This window comes from Dermacentor silvarum, chromosome 10, assembly GCF_013339745.2.
Source record: "Dermacentor silvarum isolate Dsil-2018 chromosome 10, BIME_Dsil_1.4, whole genome shotgun sequence".
Lineage (NCBI taxonomy): Eukaryota > Metazoa > Arthropoda > Arachnida > Ixodida > Ixodidae > Dermacentor > Dermacentor silvarum.
Window position 1 is genome coordinate 48824201 of NC_051163.1, and position 21996 is coordinate 48846196.

Consider the following 21996-nt stretch of genomic DNA (forward strand, 5'->3'; position numbering starts at 1 on the left):
AGGGAAGCTCAGACAGCATGGTAATTATGGGTAGTACATGGATTTGTACAAACTTCGTCCTTCTGGCCTTAAATGGCTTCGTGATTTTGTAAACCCGTCATTTTCAACGAAGTAAGGTCTATTATATAATTAAATAATATCAATAAAGCTGTCCCTACCCCCCGCGTAAGATGGTGAACCGGATGCTCGTCTGGTTGACGTCCCTGCCTTTGCTTTCTCTGCCGTCCCGAGGTTATAACTGCAAGTTAACCAAAGTCGACGGCGGACTGAGTGGCATTGGGGGCCCACGGCAAACCGAAATATGAGACAGTGCACCGTGACATGGGCTGAGCCTCTTTCGAAGTCGGGAGAAGCGCTGAACAAAATTCGATTTGAGGAAACACCCGAGAACGTGGCAAAAGGAACGGGCTGCTAAACTGCACAAATATTTCCACCTCAAGATCGTGGACACAGAATGGACACAAGGGTGAAGAAAGTGTGGAACAAATACAGGGTGACAGGAGGTGTAAATAGACAACCTGAAGTTATCAAACAGGATGCGGAGAAAAACAGACAGTGGACTGGATGTAAAGGTTACGGAATGTCCGCTTGGCTTCGACGTTTTTGGAGCCAAACGCACCACGCCGGTCTCGAAACCTTCGAATCGTCCGTGCCCGGGCCGAGCATGAGCCGTCCATACCGTGATAGCACCGCAGCGACGGCGACACCGGCATCACCGACGGCCGTTACAGCGATAGCTAATTTTGGAGCATAGAGATAGTTCAGTGAAGAGACAAAATAAAAGCAGAGGCAGGCGAAAACGCTACCCCTCAATACATCTAAACGATGATAAGCTGAACCAGGCTATAGGTCTCATTTTGGCCGTGTTATGTCGCTCTGCCAAGTAGCTATACGAAGCCATATGCAACTGCGTGTCGCCCCCCTGTTTCCAAAAAGACGCGATTAGAAATCATCATTCAGCGCAGACGCATTTAGTGTCGCCATCGCGTGATCTAGCTGGAAACGTTCACGGTCAACTGTACTTAAGGTAGCCAGCCTTGTTAACAGCTAAATTTACAGGGTGTTTCAGCGAACACGTTCAAAAATGTTAAAGGTGGCCTTTGGCAGACAGCACAATTCTAGTTCATGGGCTGGTCTACTCGAGGAGTAAATTACAATATGGACAAGAAGGTAATTGTAAAACTTCATTCGTGAATTTTTCTTAATTGCCCGATTTTTTGTGCAAGTCATGTCTGCTTCTTTGAGTAGACCAGCTCATGAACTAGAATTGTGCTATCTGCCACAGGCAACCTTTTGACATTTTTTGAAACTGTTCGCCGAAACACCCTGCGGATACCGAACTGTTCGAGATCGGGAGCCAACAAAACGTGAATTTGGACACACAACGGACATAAACTGAAAGCAGTTAGCAATAGATTTCCCCTAGCTGTCACGTGGCGTGACACGTGCACTGACCTTCAGGTTCGGCTTCTTTCTATCTGGGAGCTGCAACTTCTGTAACTCGTCCTCGCAGAACAGTTCTCCGTCCAGAGGGCAGGCGCTTCCCCCTTCTTCGACGACGATCCCTGCCTGGCACTGCTCGCACAGCGCGTGGAAGCAGGGCAACAGGACCGTCGTGCTCGGAATCACGTGGCACACACAGCACGCGTGACGAGCCAGCATCAGCTCGTCGGCGAACCGCGTCGGGCGCCAGTTGACACCGCTCACCGTGTCGCACACTCGGTGCAGAGCTGGCCGTCCGTGATGAGGCATGGCAACGACGGAGAGAGAATGCCGGGGCCTCGCACAGGCGGGCGCTTCTTACGTTTGTTCACAGTCACGTGACTGCCGATAACTTCGACAGATGACGCGGCCACGAGAGTGGCGCAGCCGATAGCAGCGTCCTTGAAGTAGTATTTCCCGCTAACCCAGGTTGCCGCTCTGCGCACTCTGTCAGGAAGAGATTGCGAAAGCAGAATTTAATCACTTACGCTCGTATTTGTAGCATAGCAGTTCGGTCCTTCGGTGGTTGTTTTGCAAGCTGGCTTTGCGACTCAGGCTGCCACCACACCGCACCGTCAAGGAAGAACTTCATTCTATGGCATGCGGCAGTCCTCGCCTGCTTCGCATATGCCAGTCGCCAGAAGCAATGACCGTAGGCGCCGAGGGTTCACTAATGCGAGCCTTCGCGGTCGCCTGACCAAAAAAAAAAAAACAGGATAATAAATAAATAAATTCGGTAGACACTTTGGGCTCCTTACGTATCAGAATGCGAAAGCATTATTGTCGGTTTAATCACAGAATTTTTCGCGCGATCCTTGTCCGCGCAAGCTCTGGCCTGAGCTCTATCTGCGCCTCGGTAAGGCCAAATCAAGACGCGATCGCTTTCCCACGAGGAGTTCATAATTCTAAGGTCTGTTCAGCAGCGTTCAATTGGATATTAATGCATTTTATTAAGGCGAAAGCGTTAGGTGTTTATTTTGGCGATGACCTTTCGATGACCTTGATGAAACTGCGCCGTGACGAAAAATGGCCGACGCGGCAAAGAGTAATAAAAGCACGACAGTGAATGTTCGGATTGACATCACATTTCTCAGGGAGACTCCTGTAAACAAAGCAAATTAGTGGCTTTGAAAAGAAACTTTGGTACATATTGGCAACGCCTCCTCTAACTATATGCCAGTCAAACGGGCGGCGGGAGCACTGCTGAACCCTTTCCTACCCCTCTCTCAGGGCGTCCGCTAGAGGCGCTGAGGTCTGACACTACGCTCCCTCCTCTGAAGGTAGGCCCAACGCCTCCGTAAGCCGCACCCGTGGTGCTGCGGTGTTCTTATGGTGTGTGCTTTCTTGTTGTAAGCATATATAACGCTAAATACTGCAATTATACAGTATTGTTGCGTGCCGTTGTGCACGCAGTCAGCGTAAAAAGGAGCCAGGTGTCTCGTTTCACGAGAAAGAGCAAGCGTGAGCACATTCTGGCAAAGAAAACCTATCATGCACTCGTTATAACAACCACGTCGAATTTCGAGTGCATTCGACATCTGTTTCTTGTCAGAAAGTTCGAGTTTGTGTTGACGAGAAAAATATCAATTGACCCAATTAAATCCTTGTTTGGATTCCTGCGCAGAGGTGCCATGATGCGCTGGATCTAAAAAAGTGCGGTATACGGGCTGGAGGAAATGCTCAAGACTGGAATTGTTGCCGCTTCGAGTAGTAACGTGAAAAGTTCATCCGCTTTCGCACCCAAAAAAACTAATTCCATCTAACCAGCACTGAAGCGATGGAGCAACCAGCAATAAAGTGATGGAGAAGCTTTTCAGTGTAGCAGAGAACTGTATGACCAATGCGCCGACACAATGCCGCTCGTTTCAAACGCGGACGTGGCCAGTGCAGCTTTAATAGGAGGGTTCAACGTTTGCGCGGCAAGTGAGCGAATCCCAGGCGTAAATTCCATTTCGCTCCTGCAGGCGCCGAAAAGCAACATTCCCTTACACGGTCTCATCGCTCACTACAACTGAGGACTTTACTACCCGAACGAGGAGCTGTTAAATGTTCTGAGAGGGCTTCGGAAATTTGCTGAAACCGTGCTCTACAAATGAAGCTCTATTGTTAAGCCGTTAGAAGCCTGCGTTGAAAGAAGCGTCCGGGCTCTTATGGAACTTCCTGTGCTTCTTTGCGAAAAGAGCGATGACAAAGCAAAGAAATATACTTCTCCATCTCATCGCAAATAAGTCTGTGAAGCCCATTTTCACGAACTATGCCGTTGGAGTGACGGACGGAAACAGGGCGAATAAGCTTTTTAAGCAGAAACCATTGTCCCGCAAAGTGTTGAAGCTATAGCTGGACAACTCTGTGAAGCCGTGATGTTCTTCTTCATACGGAAGGAGACAATGCGTGATCATTTTTGTCGCCCACAGTAAGGGTGAAATAAACACAGTTTATACTTGCGTCTCTACTACGCGGCGTCCTTCATTTTTGCATGTTTATCGAAACAAACCGATCGCTCTTCTTCCCGCTTGGGGCAGCGCCGGTACTTCCAGCTGCTTACGATTTACTTCGCACTGATGCGAAAGATAATTAACATCTACATGTGATAATCTGCTAACAGCCACAGCAGATGTTTCAATTTTAACGCCCAAAATGTTGAACGAGAGGCCGCTGCTGTGTCCCGCCCCCTTCCCGACCCATACAAGCACCACGCAAGACAGTGTCAGAGCGTGGCGCCACCCCTCGGTGAAAGCGCGCAACTCCATGGCGGAACGTCAAAAAATGGGGAGCGAGCCGTCTGCCTGGCATCTAGTTCGAGGAGGCATTGATATTCGTCTGAGTGGGAATCGAACCCAGGCCTCTGCAGTGCGAGACGAGCAGGCTTTCCTGATGATACGGCTGCTATTTTTCTTCTTTATTGCATGAAATTATGAGTAGTTTCGTGAGAAAATTAGTTACGTTACATTTATACACACTTGAAAACCAATGCATATGTAGCTGGTCTAAAAGAAAGTGTTTCCAGACAGTTGGTAGGAAACTGACAGAGTTTATGAACATACTTCAAGTGAACGTCGGCTGCCAGTTGTTGACAGGAGGCTACTATCGAGTTGTTAGAAGGCGTAAAGACTGCTGGCAGGTTCTAGTAACAATAGTCAACAGGCTTTCTATTCAATGTGGCTAAAATGTTTGTAAGGATCATACAGGTAAACTGAGATTTCAGAACAATTTTACTGCTTTTGCAGAAGAAAAGTTGGATTAATTGAGAATTAAAAGTGGTCAAAGCCTCACTGTCCTACATTTCACGTCGAAACCACACTGCCGTTCTGTCAATATGACGTCACAGATGTCATAGTAAATTCTCGCACTTGGGTGCTATAAGCGAACGAAAGTTTTCCGAAGCATGCTAGATTGATTGTTTCATTGCTTTATTATACAATGTAATCATTTTTATGAGCAAACAATAATTCAGATACAAGACGCTGTTAACACTCAAGAAGATCGTTTGGGAACTTCGCCACGTCACAACGAGTCTTTTGTGCCAGCACCCTTTGTGACATTAACATACCCCCTCTAAAACTCAGCGCATTTGTTTTGGTATTAGATAAGCGTACCCTAATACACGTGAGCAAGATGTTCATTTTCAGTGTCCATCAATTCTCAAACTCTCTTATATTTTGCGCTGATATAGAAGAGGGTTTTGAGGTTGCCAGTACGAAAGTATGAAAGACGTTTACTGGCATCACGGGCTCCTGTAAATTGAGAATTATCTTGATCTGAGTCTTTTTTCTTGTGCCAAGAAGTCCCTGCGAAGGTTTTTACTGAAGCGTGCTAGGGTTGCCAGATGGCGCCAACAAAAAATAGCCAAATGATCTCAAAATGTAGCCCAAAGATAGCCAGACCCAAATTTTTTGTGACCCAAAAGTAGCCAAAAACATAGGCAAAAGTTTGATGAGGTTCTGCAGGTGTCTTACAGATGGTGCAGATGGTTCACCGCGTGTTTCCGGCTCCAAAATTACTTCCGCCTCATGCAACCAGCCCAACAGTGGCCTCAAGATCTGCGGAAAGAATTCTAGTGAGAGCTGCCACTCAGACGTGGATTTGGACACCACTTATTGTTACAACGAGCCGAAGAATTTCGTTTCCGATTGATTCATGACGTTATCAATATTTACTGAGCCACGTTGTGAGCTAACTTTACTTCACGCCTCGCTTTACTCGAGGCATTTTTCTGTAAGTGTCGGGCAAAATACTGCCAGCTCCAGCCTCTAGGATCAGCTTCGGCTGGTCACGATCGAGTGCCCAAGAGGCGGTCCGAGCTCAATGCATTTTAGACTAGTGATGCATTCCCTAAGCTTGATTCATAAAATAAGCATGTTATTTCTATCCCGCTCTCTCTCTCTCCTTATCTCTCTCAATTTTGTATTTTTTACTCGAAAGCAGCTTGACGCTGAGTTAGCAAATGCTGCCGCTTAGAGGCACAATGGACTCTGGAGAAAACTTGAAACCTTCTCGCATTTTCCTCGTGCTAAGAAGAGACAGTTGTGACTGCAATTCGCCTTTGAGTGCAAAAACGGAACGACCTGCTGGCTCGTAGCAGAAGAGGTTAATTAAAGTTACAGTTTCGATTGCCACCTGGATTACGGCGCTGGCAATAACCCGCGTGGTATTAGTATCGAAGCGTTGAACTGTGCAATTTTAAACAGGGATTCGCTGGCAAGATTCGTGCAATCTGAAAACGTGTGCGTAAGTTTCTGCGAATGCTGGCACGAATGCGGGTGTTGCCAAATCTCCGAGAGGGGCTGTGTAATTTACCTTCAGTGTGACTTGAAAAAAAAAATCATCGGATCTCCCGCTTAAGGGGACGCTAGCACAAACGCGTTAGAAACGTGCAGTACTCTCTAGTAAGGGGGAGCGGCCACAGCGTCTTACGCAGCCATTTACACATGCCGGAACGTGCACCGCGTTTGCCGACGCCATCACATGACTGCTGAGAGAGTATACCCCCCGTATTCATAAACGCTCCTCGACTTGAACTTGACTTGCCACCGCTTTGGGCAGCGCGTTCGAAACGCGTTGAAGGTAAGGCGGAGAGGCCAAAGCGTCTTGCACCAGCTTCTTACACGGGCCGTAACGCGCTAGCACAAACGCGTTAGAAACGCGCTAGAAACGCGGCCTTTCGTTAATGTTGGGTATTTATTGCCATCGTGGTGCGTGTGTCCATGTCCGCTTCGTGGCGTAGTGGGCTAACGCCGCGCGCTCGGAAGCGAGGGGTCCCTTGTTCGATTCCGCGCTACGGACAAAACTTCGGAATTTTTTTAGGGGCGAAGCTCCTTAAAGCGGCACCCGTTCGTCCCTCGTCGTAGTAGTAGTGTGTAACCAGTCTGAGAAAAATGACAAAAAAATTCCGTAGTTGTGTCCGTAGCGCGGAATCGAACCAGGGACCCCTCGCTTCCGAGCGCGCGGCGTTAGCCCACTACGCCACGAAGCACACATAGACACAAGCACCACGATGGCAATAAATACCCAACATTAACGAAAGGCCGCGTTTCTAGCGCGTTTCTAACGCGTTTGTGCTAGCGCGTTACGGCCCGTGTAAGAAGCTGGTGTAAGACGCTGTGGCCTCTCCGCCTTACCTTCAACGCGTTTCGAACGCGCTGCCCAAGGCGGTGGCAAGTCAAGTTCAAGTCGAGGAGCGTTTATGAATACGGGGGGTATACTCTCTCAGCAGTCATGTGATGGCGTCGGCAAACGCGGTGCACGTTCCGGCATGTGTAAATGGCTGCGTAAGACGCTGTGGCCGCTCCCCCTTACTAGAGAGTACTGTACGTCTCTAACGCGTTTGTGCTAGCGTCCCCTTAAGCGGGAGATCCGATGATTCCCTCCGGAGCTTCGCCCACTCATCATCATTCACCCCGTGGATATGCTGTGATTTTTTTTCTCATTTTTCTCAGACTGGTTACACACTACTACTACGAAGACGGGGACGAACGGGTGCCGCTATAAGGAGCTTCGCCCTTATTAAAGAAATGTAATTCCACTAGGGAACACATACGCGCGCGGCGTCGATGTTACCGTGTTTGGACTTTAGACGCAACCTCACAGCGACGACCACGACTACGGTCGAAATGCGCTTGAGTGCCCATATAATTGCTATCGCAATAAAAGCAAATACCTCCGATTGAGTTACCTGTTATTTTATCATAGACAACAACTTTTGTTAAACCTAGTGAAAGTATTCTCACGTTCCAAAAATACTCATTTTACGGGTGGTCAGCCCGCCGGGGCAGAGAACAGTAAAGGAAAGGAGCCCGCGCACTCTGATAACCCGTTCTTCGCGAACACACTCGGCTCGACCAGGCTGGCGCACCCTCCGTTACCGTCCCTACGTCACACTAACTGAAAATGGCGCACGTGCGTTCTTACTTCTGCAAAACGGAAACGCAATAAATATCCTATAGCGCATTCGATTACCCTTTCTTTAATAAAGCCGGTGGGCCGGCAATATCTGTGTGTTTCCAAAGACTAGAAGGGCAAGAGGGGACGGAACGGCAGCGATTCACCACGCGTGCCGTCGCTACCGATCTTGAGATAACGGCAGACGACGAGCGAGTACAAAGTGCGTCCACCGCAAGTACGAAGTGCGACAGTGCGCTCGTGCCTGTGCCGAAGTTCGTGATCATGTGGGAGCCTCACGCAAGACATTGACTCTACCTGAAAATATCCTCATTCTCAACTGCAATATTTTAAATTTTGAATGGTTTTATGCTTTGCAGACGTAATAGTTGCCTTCGAGTGCGGAATGAATTTCCGAAATTTTGTAATAGAGTAAGAAACTTGCCGAGTTTCTTACTCCATTCCGAAACAACGCACCACCAGACGCTTTTAAAACCAAATATGCGCATAAAGTAAAATTAACCTGTGAAAGAGGGGTCCTTCTCCCATTCCTTCTTATATGCATGGCTGTATTTCTCCCACTTGCCCATGCTTAGTTTTGAGAACGGTTCTCTACTGAACCACGCGTGAACCGGCAGCAGATGGCGCCGAAACCAAAACAAAAAAGAGAGCTTAGGCTGGAAAGACGTGTAAACACGGCAGCGATCCAATCAGCGCCGACATTGCCTAAAAACACAGCCTCCGAGATTGCCCACATAACTTTTTCGCCGCAATGAGCTTTGGGTTTTCATAAACCGGCGTTCTCAAATTTTGTCAGTGCTGACGTGGTCCCCGGGACCCGGAAGTGCTTAATACAAAAATAGCCCAAATATAGCCATGTAGCCAACTCCGAATTTTCGACGCCAAGCCGCGTAAAAAGTAGCCCAATTTGGCTATTAATAGCCCAATCTGGCAACCCTAGCGTGCACAGCCTTTTATTTCATTGCCGAAACGCGGTTCAAAAGACACCACATACTGAAAGTGTACACAACTGAAAAAAAAATTGCTGCAAAATGATGTAAATGTGCGCGAACGACGAATAGCATGCGGAACACCACACTACGACACGACGCTATATAAAAACGGCATATTTATCCTGCCACCCATTTTGTACGGCCGATTACTAGCCTCGCTTCACACAGAATGCAGTCCTCTGTGCATGCTCAGTAACCGGCTCACTATGCAATACTTTATTCGCGAGCATGTTTAGCATACATTGAAAATTACAAAGCTGAACTTTGTGTACGTTAGCCATTAAAAACTGAATGTTTTTTTGGTGCGATATTACGAACTTATTAAATAAGTCTTGGCGGACGGACGCAATTCTCTCCAGGAAACGGGCACTTTCCAATTCAGGAGGTCAGTCTACGCCGTCCCTTCACCACGAACTGTGGCTAATGTTCGGGCTGCCAGACTTCTGGTAAAGGTCCTTATGCCTACTTATAATGTCACGGATTCATCAAAGCCGTTTCATTTGCTCCCACCAGCGGAGTGATTGCAATCATGACTTACAAAGGTTCCTATGCCAGCTTTGTGATCAGCGTATTTTGTTTTTGAAATTTTAATGACACAGTCCTGCCTTACATCACATCCTATCTGTTTTTTTTTCTATCAAAGGAAGCCAACAAAATTGCCAAAGGTCTTGCGCACATCCTATGCTTTTGCATTCTAAGCGTGTCTGCGGCTTTTCGGGAAGACCGCAAGTGACCTCCATAAACTTACTACTGCGAAAACAAACGCCCTGCACCTCCACTGAGCTGTTGCATGAGGCGCGGAATTGCTATAATACCAAGTATTTCTATGGAAATATATGCAGAGCTCTTTCAAAGGTTCGCTTTATGAAAGCTTCATTTTAACCGAAGGCTATTTGGCAAGTATCGTCGGCATCCTTTCCTCTGTACCGGCAAGAAATAAATTCGTAAACATTTGGTAAAAATCTCGTAAACATTTTAATAGTTTCTTGCCGTAATTGGAGTCAAGGTGTACATGCTTGCAGCAGAAAACGCTCGGTGTTAAAAACGGCCGCAGCAGAGGCGTGGATGTAACGATAGCAGCCTAATAATAGCTTTACTGTTTGGAAGGTCCTGAACTGCTTTTCATATTAAATTCAAGATTGAAGTTCAAATATCCGTGTCTTATGAAGCCGTCCACAGCCAGCTGATCTCGCGTTACACTGAACGTCGTATCAAAGTGTGGAATACCGTTTTTGCGGAAATTTCCTGATGTTACCACTTCTATGGAAAAGTGATGGCGGGGATTGCTGTTTAGCACTATCAGTGACACACTGTCTCAGAAATAGTGAGAGGTCCCCAACATAAAAACATAAAGAACTTTCACATATAAACGAGATGCCCGCGCAGATGACGAAAAGGTTATCGTGAAACAGGTATCCCTATTCGACCAGTTCAAACACCCGGAAAAAATGATATGCCCAAAGCTAAATAGTTTGTCAGCGTTTTTTATAGCTATAAGTGACCGCTTGGATGAGGGTACGTCTTGCCATGAGACATCATAGGGCACCACCACGTTCGTGCAATTTAGTATCGTATCGAAAACAGTTGGTATGTCTTCCTGTGCGTGGTTTTTTTTTTTCCAGAAATAATTTTAGAGTGTACACCAGGGGCGTAGCCAGGGGGGGGGGGGGGGGTTGCTGATGGGGCCTCAGCCCCCCTCGAAATTTTTTCGTGCTGGCCTGCACCGCCGACCAAAACTACCACTGACGCGGGGAATCATTCTGGATTTTGTCTACAATGTCTTTTTCACGCCCGAAAAAACATTTCGGCACTAACATTGCGAACTCGAGCTGGATTTCGTGGCGACGCCCTTGCACCTGGAGTCACGTAACGCAAGGAGCCCCATCTGAGCACACACTTTCAAGGGCTTTTCGATAGCGAGCGGGCGCGTTGCGGCATCTCGCAGCGGCCGCGGAATCTACGGAGCGCATGGATTTCAATTACGAAACTTTATGGGTATAAAGTTCTCATAAACTTTTGACGCGAGAGGTGCACTGACATTTCCAAACGCGTGCTTTAAAAGATTTTCAATTCTGGAACATTATGAGGTTCTTAGAATGTTCTTAGAAACTTGGGCCAACATGCGCGCACTGGAGCCCTCGTGTCCAAGCCGTTCCAGAAATGGAAGCACGCGCTCGCCATCTTCCACACACACGAAAATACTAAATATCACCCTGACTGTCCGCTGGCAGCTGATAATTTTCTCCAAACATTTTCAGGAAGCGTGCCCAATGTGATCGGTCAGCTAGACCAGGGCAGGCACAGTAAAATATGAGAACGCAGAAGAAAGTAAACAGCCTATTATGGAGGAAATTGTTTTTTTTTTTTTTTTTTTGCGGGCGACAAGGTCTGGCTCTCCGTGGCCACAGGGACAGTGGCCCTATGGATTTAAGCATAGCCCCCCGCTGAAAATACAGGTATTTTCAGAGCGCTTCTTCGCATGCGAGCTGATTGTGGATATACATATCTGAAGAACCATTTGAAAAGTTGCCCCAGTAACACCTCGTATATAAGCCTAGATGCACATAACCAAATTATAGAAATTTGTGGTGCAATTATCAAAGAAAGCTTCGATGCAAAATCAGATTGCTTCTGCATACTTCCTGACGAAATGACGGACATCGCTGGAATTGAACAGCCTACTGTTTGTGCAAGGTACCTAAACAAGTATGCCAACGACATCGAGGGAGTGTTTTAGGTTTTAGCAACGGAATAGATGCCCATCTCTCATTGCGACTGCAGGTTCTATGTAAATGTGTACAAACTGCTGCAGATTCTAGTCACCCTTCCAGTGACCACTGCCAGCACAGAGAGAAAATTTTTTAACAAGAGCTTACCAAAAACTACTAGCCCTCTACAATGTCTGTGGAACGCATGGTTAGGCTGGCGCTCTATACACCCACAGAGACGTCGGCATCAGCGTGTCCGAAGTCATTGACCGCTTCGCTCAACTTCCCCGCCTAGAGAAGTTTGTCCTTTGGATAGCGAAGCAGCAAAAATCAATGCAAGTAAAGAGTCCTGTTCCTTCAGGTCCATAAGCTCGTAATTGTGAAAACGTATGACTGTTCATTAGCTTTTAGAAACCGCAGAAATTTTCGCCGTTTATTCTAGCAGTTAGCATCATGATCAAAATTATCATGCGAATACGAAAATTACGAGGACATCGTTAACCAATTTTGACCGACCTTGGTCATAGGAAAGCCCGGCCCACGCGGTGCTTGCCAAAAACACACTCGGATATTGGGTAGTTCACCTTGCCGCATCATCTGTGGCCTTCGTTTGTCCTTTTCTTTCCTTTGTAGCTACCTGCTTTTATTTCTTTTTTGAAACGAAGCAATACCCTCCTTTAATTTTGGGTGCAGAATAATTGTTGGCGCTGTGCAGGCAGTTAAATTACACATTTTCGTACTGATTTCTGCATTATTCCTCTATTATTCAGCTCATATGGCTGCTCTCGCGACCGCCGCATGGCCCGAGTACATATCATGATTTCTGCAATCATAGTTTTGTTCTTGCCTGGATCATCTGTCTTTCTGAGCGCAAAGTTTACTATCTGTGACTGCGCAACGTGTTTGTCTTGTTTGAGGCATTGTATACAGCGACGTTTGCTTAAATACGTAGATTTATTGGAGACTTATAAGTATATTTAAATATCTTGTTGCGAGGTTTTGTGTATACAAGCAGTGAACTTTCTTTCCAGCGACTCTTTTTTGCCCTTTAGCGAGTTGTATATTCGTATTTGTATATTCCATTCTATATTCGCATTTCTAATGTATATTTTGCAGAACTGCTACTTTTTATTTGTACTCACTGTTGCGAATACACGACCGGTTACAGCTGCTCCTGCGCAATCTATTGCAACGAGGGACAGCGTCATTGAGGTTGTTTCCTGGCCGTTGCATATGTACAAAAATGTAAATAAGGTTCTTGAAGATTCATCAAAATATTTGTCCTCAGCTTATTCATTTCATGGCCTTTACGTTTTTCAGATCAGCTGCATGCACTGCTTTGCTGGTTTCGAACTGATATTGTTCTAAAGTTCGTGTGATATTTTCTTTACTTATTAAATAGACAAAAAAAAAACGCGGAAGCATTGATATCAATTATTTCTGCCACAATTTTTGGGACATACGAATATATTCTTGTATGAAAAAATACATATTTTACTTGACAGTGCATAGCGTTCAATAATTGGTTTGCAGCAACTAATATACAATGGCATTGCCAATGCAGTTATTATTCATGCATTTGATCCCTCGACAAATTCTATAAGGCGGAAGGCCGCGCTGCAACCTGAGCCCCCCCCCCCCCCCCCGAACAAAATTTCTGGCTACGCCACTGGTGTACACGGATTCGTGAGCCAAGGCTTCCAACTTTCGCAGAATTAGCTTCTGTTCCAAGTGCCACGGAATCTCCATTTCCCCCGAAGTGACTACAGTGGTGGCCTCTTGATTTTCAGGAAATACATTTTTCTGCGGCAATGAATCAACTGCTCTTTGCAGACACTGCTGTTGCTGCGTGAAATTCGAGCAAAGATTCGCCCCAACTTTGTTCACTTCTGCTTTCAATTTTGCTTCAGACTCTCTAAGGACACTAATGATTTCCTCTAAGTGGGCGGCTTCGCGAGCCCTTGATTCTTCGACGAGTTGGTAATTGCACTCTGAACATGAGGCACGTGACTAATCCCCGGTTCTCTGAGAAGTGCCTTTGGTACATTCAGACCGGCATTCAGTGGTCGCGTAAGCATGCAGGTGATTTTGGCCTCAATTATCTAATTTGCATACCAAGTTATTTTCGGAGCCCGAGACCATGCGGCTGGTAACTGAAAATCGCGGTAGGTCTAAGTTTCTGTGTAGTTCCAACAGTTTGTTCACTTGTCTCTGAAGAACAGAGAGCTGGGCGTGACACAATCCTGTCAAGAAGGACTTAATTTCTTCCCGCGTGGCACTCACGTCACGAATGGGCAGTGAACTGTCCTGCACGTTCGGCTGTGAACCTCTTGCAGAGCGATCACTTCGGGAGCATCCGGCCACATAATGTGCCGCGAAGTCTCTGAGCAGTATCCTTTGTTGGCACCGTGGATACTGCAGGGCGGGGAAGGCACATTCTCTCTCGTTGTGTTGCAATACAGCTTCGATTGTAGCCTACGAAGTCGCAGCCATCACCCTCATTCCTGCAGTGAGCCTGGAAATTAAACGGAAGCAAAAAGAAAAGAAAACTCAGTGTTAATACTGGTGCAGTCTAGGTGCATATGTTTGAACATAAGCAGAACCGATCCGATAAGTAAGCCTCGTAATAGGTTCAAAATCAGGTACATCAAGGGATAGCACTCCTATCTCAGTATAGAAAAAATAATTGCTCATATTGGAAGCGTCCCGTGTTTTCAAAGGTACATTTATGTAACGACGTAGCTAAAGAAAAGATAAAGGATGCCGATTGAGAGTATTCGTGTCACGGGAAGCATCTTCGACCATGTGCTGCTTTGTAATTAGGAAGAATTTCTTATGATCACAGTTTTTGCTATTGTCACAGTCATTACTTTGTTGCCATAGTAAATTTACGCGCAGTTCTACATCACGCACTAAAACGCCGATCCATTGTTAAGGGTGCCACGGAAGTGTTATTTCGATGGTTCATGGCGATTGTTTTTCGAAAATGCCTTGCCAGTATATGGGCACGCGGAAATGTTGACAGACGCGAAGTAGTGATTTCCTTTAAAAAAAAAGCGTTGCGTGCCTCATAATCATATCAGTGGTTTTGGCACGTAAAACCCGATCATTTTTTTTCTCTAAAATCGAATTTGTGTCACATGACCTTGCATTCAATGTCTGGTGCATCTTTGGGATCACCTTTAGACTAAGGCTTCAGAGCAGAGCATTAAGCTTTGCTTTTGGAGAGTTTCTTTACACTATTACGTAGTGGGGAATCTGGCGCTGCTGCATACGCTAGTTTCATAACTGATGATGCGCATCCATGGGAATGCCGGGATCTGGGTGGGAGATGCTTGTTTTACATGGCTTGGCTTAAAACAGCCATTTCCGCACAAAAATGCTTTGTGATAATGAAATCATCATACATTGACGAAGTCAACAGTTTGATGAAATATTATCTAGTCAGAAAGAGGTAATTCACGTTGGGGCCCCCATACAAAACGAGGGCTAAAACGTCGTTTTCTTTAAATATTTGTTTAGCCTTGTCGGCACTGCTTTGTTTTTCGTCATATAAAGATTTTGTTCCTGTTTTGTTTTTTTGTATCTAGTGGAACAAGTGAAGGAAACAAAAAAAGTCGCAGTTTCGCCCGAGAGGAGAAGCATCATTGCGGTAGCAAAGTAGTCGACAGCGAAGTAAGAATAGCAGTCTTATCGGCCGTATAAACTTGTAAACATAGGCATACTAACTAAATTAACAAGCATGATGTCATGTGTGCACATGCAAACTTGAACACATTTCACTCGATGACCGCGGAAATTCGCTGTAGGAACGCTGGAGTGAGGAAGCGCGGCATGCGAGCGGATTGACCTTCGTGCTGTCGCTCGCATCAACGCGAACTAAGCCACGAAAACAAAGCGCAGGGCGGACTCTGTCCCCGCCGTAGATGGTTTTCAAGATACAGCGGCCCGAGTGGGCGCGCACGGCCGCCCGGAGTGCTTCTACTGAAGCGTTTGAGAAATAATGCGAAAAGCCATCCCTCTAGTAGGTGATCTCTGACTACGTCGTGCTTACCTTGGTCATACAAAAGATATTTTAAAGCATCCTTTCAGTGTTCCCTTCCAGCCGCCTTTATATCTACCGCCGAGGCACGCCCTACAACAAGCCTTGCGGCGTTTTGTAGACATTACACTCTGCGCTTTGTAGTCTTTTTCCGAACTACGATTCTCATTCCATCGTTCAGAACAAGGACTTATCCGCTCACCTTTAGGTTTCTCGCTCTCTTGGCGGGGAAGTCAATTCACGAGCACTCGTCCTCTTCGAAGGTCTTCATATCCAAGGGACACACGCAGCGGCCATCTTGATCTCTGGCCACGTTGCAGGAATCGCACAGAAAGTGCGACGATGGCATGCAGCGCCGTCCTCTCAGGAACGACGCGGCAGAGGCCACAAATGCGCGAGTGCGGTTACGTCTTCAGCGAAACGCGTTGGTCGCCAGTTCACGCCGTTGACGGCGTGCCGGCTCAGCACATGCACCGCCCTTGTTCCCGGGTCGCGGCATGGCGGCAGCTCGGTTACTTTCTTTCGTCTCCCGTACTGATGAAACGGGGCGGATGCTTTCTGGCGTTTTTATCAGGCGCAAGTTGTTGCAAGCCAGCTGAATACGGGCAGTCGCTATGGCGACTGCCCGTATTCGGTGTATACATTCGACAATGCACGTTGTCTACAAACTTGGAGATCGAGCAACTGGCGATAATTCAAGCGTCGGGAACGGAATTTCTCATCCCATATAAGCACAAGTGCATGAAGCGCCAAAATATCCCGATAAGTGACCGAAACAAAACGGAAGCTGCAAAAACAAAAAAAAAAAGAAAAGTGAACCGACTACATGTGACCGCCGTCACGATACTGTACAAGCTCATGCAGTAAAATGTGAAGGTCAACTCACATGTGTGAATTAGGTTAAGCGAAGCTTCAGTCAAGCAAGGTAGCAGTTTAAATTCCACACGACTAACATGATGCGCCCAAAATTTACGTTCACCTCGTATGCAGCGCGAAACCATGCACATTATTTATTTTTATCCCACTCAAAGGTCACAACTTTAACCTCTAGCAGTTCTAATGCTCACTGCACAAACTGCTCACACATTATGCCGCAACACAACCAGCAAAACAGGCTGATGCACAGTCTCAGACGTCTGTGAAGCGATCATGCCCAGTGAGGAAGCGTGGCCGGCCCAGGCCAATGGCAGCTATGTGACCCCGTGCATCCAGGTTCGTATTGCCTCGGCAGATCCTTTCCCAGCACTGTGTTTGGACACCGAGAGCACGCGGTGGCCTGGACGGAACAGCGTTTCTCAAATGCACTATAGGAGCTCTCTGGCTGGGCCCATGCTGTCGCAACCCGTTCTGGGCGTTCCAGCTGTCTGCTTTTTACACGTGAAAGAGAGGGAGAGAGAGAGGGAGTATGGCAGTAAGGGCTGTATTTTATTGAGGATAGTGAATTCATAAACACTCGCAAGACTCAACTCTTCTGTTTCCCTGACCGACTGGCTAGAGTGTTCACATGCTCTCGGAAACTTTATCGCCCTCTGCCTCAGCTTTCAACATAAGCAGGTTTTCTCCCCTATATGCGATGACCAATCTGAACCATTACAGACGTTGGCCTACAATACGTGTAAGGCTATGAATCCGCCGTATCTACACAGACACACTGTGGATTCTATAGAACATCTATAGCTGATTATTCGTTGTCTAAATCAATTCTAGCAAAGGCAGAGGGAGGCTTTTCAAGTACCATCGGCAGCGTGGCTGATTAGAGAGCGGACAGGCGTGTATTATTCGGCAGAAGAGGAGTAGAACGTACAGCGCATAGAAGAGATAACTGACGATTTGTTAGAGTAGCAGTGTGGGTACCAAGGGATCGGAAACACAAAGGAGGATGGCGGATAAAAAGGTGGCGTGATCAGATGAGGAGATCTGTGGGCATGGGAAAGCAGTCGCGCGACGCAAGATAAATAGTGATTGGTGATTCCCGCGAGAAGCTTTCGCCCAGCAGTGAACAATACATTTGATGAAAAAATAACGACGGCGTCATAAATCGGGACATGCTGATGATCACGATAATGACGACGACGATGACCTTACCTGCAGTTTTTGCATGTGCTTCTGGTAAAACGTTTTTCTTTGTCTTTGTTTCTTCGTTACAAAACTGCCAGTCGAATTTCGAGACCATAGCAATTTATGTGATGAAGAAAGGAGCATGTACAGGTGCCCCAGAAAGTAAACGGAGCCCGCGAGCGGCGGCCGAACTGCATCTCCGTGCGCTTGCGGTGGTAGAACGTGCTACAGAGCATGCGGTGCATGAGTTTGCGCCTGATAAGTATCCTGCAGTGTCCGTGCAATATACATTTAACCGTTGCCTTATCGACGGCTCCGTCGCAAGCGCTCTGCTTCCAAGCGGTCAAAGCTAGAGGAGCTATTTGCGCTTGTAGCCGCCATTTATCGATGACAAGCAGCTCTTGCCTGAATCATTTGCTTCCTGCACACTCGACTAGCGTCACTGGCCGAGCTTTTTTTCTAGCCGTTGTCCTTACCGCAAGCGCGAACCGAAATCTGGTGTCGTGCTGCGGTTCGGTGATTTCTAACCGCGGTAGATTACGACCGCGTGCGGCCACTTAGCACGCTTTATTCAAGCAGTTAACGAGTTTGTTTTCTCGGTTCAGGCGAAACACCTTTTAACTCTCTAGTCTCGCCATGTCTGCTATGCTTAAAAACGGTGTGAGGTGCTCTAGTATCATTTACTACATACATCTTGCATCCTCTAAATGCGTAAATGTCTTCGTAAATACCCCTTGGCAATGCCAAAGAGCACCCTTGCAATGTTTTCTTGTAAATGTTTGGGTAAGTCATACATAAAATAGGCCCACAAGATCAAGAAGATGGACAAAAGATAATATTTCGCAAAAGACAAGTATACTTCAGCGGATTTTACACCACAAGGAGGTGGGGGTGAAAGCATTTACTAGGCTATAGGAGGGATAGGAGGTATGCTTATTTGACCAGCCCGTAAGGGACTGGTCCTTACAAATGCTAGGCGGAGGTCCCTAGTTGGGGACCCGAACTAGGGACAGTCGTGTGCGCCCGGGCGCGCCCGACTAAGGCTTGTTGGGCCTGTAAGTCGTGGCATCCCAGTAGGGTCGCCTGCCAGTCCTCCCGGGTTGGGTTGGGGATGGGGGGAACGGCCGATGTCGGCGAGCGGCCGACGCGCTGGCACGAACATAGCGCGCTCCCATGCGGCGCCGTGGAAAGGGTAGCTTGCACAGCAGTCCCTTCAACTAATGCACACGTCATCAGGAACGTTATGAAGGAGTCCATTTGTTTTATTTACTTTCAGTGAGATGACGCCGATGGTGGAAACAGCGCTGGCGCCACGCGTCTCGACATTCGACCATGGCCAATGCCGACTTCCTCGGCTTTAAGGAAATAGCCGCGCCATAGTGCGACACCTGCAATGTCCCACATCACGTGGGCGTTCTGAGACGCCTGGTAACTGCCAGGGTGCTGTTCGCAGCAGCAGCTCGCTTTCCCCTTCCCCGCGTGCAGCGTAGCCAACCGGGCGATACCTTCGTTAACCTGCCAGCCTTTCGTTCTTGTCTCGATCTCTAAAGCACACTGCTGCCTCGCGCCAGCATGTCTCGCACGAGCATCGTTAGAACACCCTCCGAGGAGCTTGAGGGGAACGCTCAACCTTCCTATAGCTGTCAATGCTTCAACCTCTTTCAGGCATAATTGCCGAATTTCTTTATCACCTTTCTTTTCTTAACTACAAACCGAACCTGTTGAAGTTAAGTTAGCAAGAACCACGGCTATGTAAATGTACATATAGGAAAGATTTCAGCTTTGCAGAAATGCTGCCCCTGAGGCGAGAGAAGCTGTGGAAATCATGCATGCCATAGACGGTCTCCTGGCTACCCTTCAGTAGCCTGGACCACTCTCTGGTATGATGGAGGAACCGTGATGATGTGCACGAACTGTTGACTGTGCAGCAGCCATCACCATCCCTCTTGACATGCCACCTTCGTCTTCCTAGACTCTCTCAGTCGGTCCTCCAAAGCCCTTTCCCCAGCGTGGAGTAGCAGGCTAGAGGCTCAGGTCAGCCTTTCCACCTTTCTCTCGTTAAAGCTTCTCTCTCTTGGTAATGTCGCGTCCTTCCGCAAAACTTAATGTAAGACATAGAAGCCGGACCGAACATTCACCGAAGAAACGTAGACACGTGTTCGGCGGCTCGTCTTGTCACTGAACGTAAACAGGATAGTTCAAGAACAGCAAGAAACCAAGTAAAGAGAGAGACAGATAAATTGGATGCAAAAGGCAGCGAGCTTAACCGGAAGATAGTTGGCCAGTTTGCTACCCTGCCTTGGGGAATGGGTAAAGGAAGGCAGAAAGATAAAGAAAAATACACATGCATAGAAAGAGAGGGAGATAATTTTTTTTTAATTAGCAGGTTGACTTCGTAATACTGCGAGCACCGTAGCGTATGTGTAAAGCTTGTTCTGTGCGAGCCGAACAACGTGCCCTTGCGCGGTTAAATACGATTAAGTGCCGCAGCTTCGTCGACACGCATTGAACAAAACGATCCAACTTTGAACGGTCCGAAGAGCACATTTTAAGTAACAGAAGTGCTTCCATCTCGATTACACGACGTAGGTTAGTATGCGCGTATGCAGCCTTTCGCAGGCTTCACAACGTTGACACAGACTGAGAGATAAAAGCTTTGCGGTTGGCTACTATGCACTGGGTGATGGAAAGAAAACTGCAAGGCTTGTTACAGCTCTGCGATTTCAGGTCAGAAACAACGACCAACTAATGCCGCCAAGATCATTTGACACCCGAAGCACCGTACACCCAACGTACCACTGAAATACATGCAGTAGAAATTCACAGCTTAAAATGTTCTGAGCAACTCATGCGCAGCGCTTATAATCGCCTACAGCCACAAGTTAATGTAAGCCCTATCCTGCCTCGCATTACTAACTCCGTCTGCGTAATCGCATCTCGCGTAGTATCCTTAAACTGTTAGTGTACACGTGTATGTCAGTGCCCACGTCTGCCCGTCCGACGTGAGCATTTTAAGCCACGAAGAGCTGGGCCAACTGGCATCTCACACAAAGGAAAGTGTTATTTGGCCAAAAGTTATCTGGCAACTCGATGATGCTGCCCTGCTGATCCGCCTGATAAACGAGTTCCAGTTGCGAGATCGTTTCCTCCACGGGTTTATGGGCGTGGTTTGCCTCTCTGTCTTGGAGTTGTGTTGCTGCTGCTTCATGCAGGGTATATCATAATGGCTGAACGGTTGCAGCGACCAGAGCTGGAAATCAGAGCTGTCTGTGCTTCCTGTGGTGCAAGCGAAACACTTTGTCAATTAGTATTGGAGTGTCCCTCCTACAGTACGCAGCGGAATGTACTTTAGAAAGAGCGTCATTCACTTAGCTTTCCTTGTGGGACAGTAGATGATGGTTTATTTCCCGCTGGTCGTGCGTTCAAACGCGATCAAGCCCACGAGACCCTTCGATCATTTTTGAAGGGAAAAAATGTAGACTTTTGTTTACAGCCTAACCTTTTGCTCTAATTTTGCTCTAATTTGTGTACCATTTAAAGGATGCTATGCACCTAACAAAGGTCGTGGGGCGAACATCCATGTGTTATGTTGTGTCGTTCTACAACCTTCTTTTATTCTCTTCTTCTTTTCTCACCAGGCGCCTCCCTCTTACGTTATTTTGTTGTTCATTCGCCATTCTTTTTCTACGTACAGTTAGTCTTCTAGAGCCGGCTAGGCTGCGTCGATAGCAGCACAAGTGGGGCTTGCTATCGAGGCACCCCAAAGTCGGCAAGTATTCTGCCCCCCCCCCCCCCCCCTTGAGGGATGCTGCCAGCTAGCTGTGTTTCTCCTCCCTGTGATTGTTTTATGTATGCCACCGTAATAATAATAATAATTATCGAACGATACCATGGGTTAGGGGAGGAAACAATATTGGCTGGACGTGGAAAGACGTGGGTGACGTTATTATGGGTGCGCTTAATGTCAGCCTGTAATTCAGAACAAGTGTCTTTAGCCATCGAAACGTGGCGTTGTCTGTCGTCTGTTCCCTGTGCTTGTGTGTTCTGCTTAGGCTGTGTAACAGGGCATTCACATTGTAAGTCAAATAAATGGCGAGCGTTATTGCATAGGGTAACAGTATAGGTCACTGGAAAGCGCGCCAACGTCCCGATCAGTGGTGTCCTGTCGTGCCCCACTGAACACAGCTTTTAGTTTACTTACGCTGAAAGATTCGTTCATTCGATTGCAGTTGGGAGGGATGAACAACACTATGTGCCAGGCCATGCTTTCTGCTATACACCGAATCGGATGCCTTGTAATATAATCCTTCTTATC

At 47.2% G+C, this 21996-nt stretch overlaps 1 protein-coding gene across 3 annotated transcripts in view; it reads right to left on the reverse strand.

The window, feature by feature from the left end:
* Positions 1-21996, reverse strand: part of LOC119431184 (TNF receptor-associated factor 5) — a 48733-nt gene that overhangs the window by 4508 nt on the left and 22229 nt on the right. For 2 of the 3 annotated variants that reach the window (XM_037698654.2, XM_049656784.1), the window contains exon 2: positions 1456-1929. The exons of the other annotated variant lie outside the window; for it this stretch is intronic. In XM_037698654.2, the coding sequence (XP_037554582.1) occupies positions 1456-1752 (297 nt within the window). In that variant the 5' untranslated portion in view covers positions 1753-1929. The remainder of the gene's footprint in view (positions 1-1455; positions 1930-21996) is intronic. 3 annotated transcript variants of the gene reach the window in all.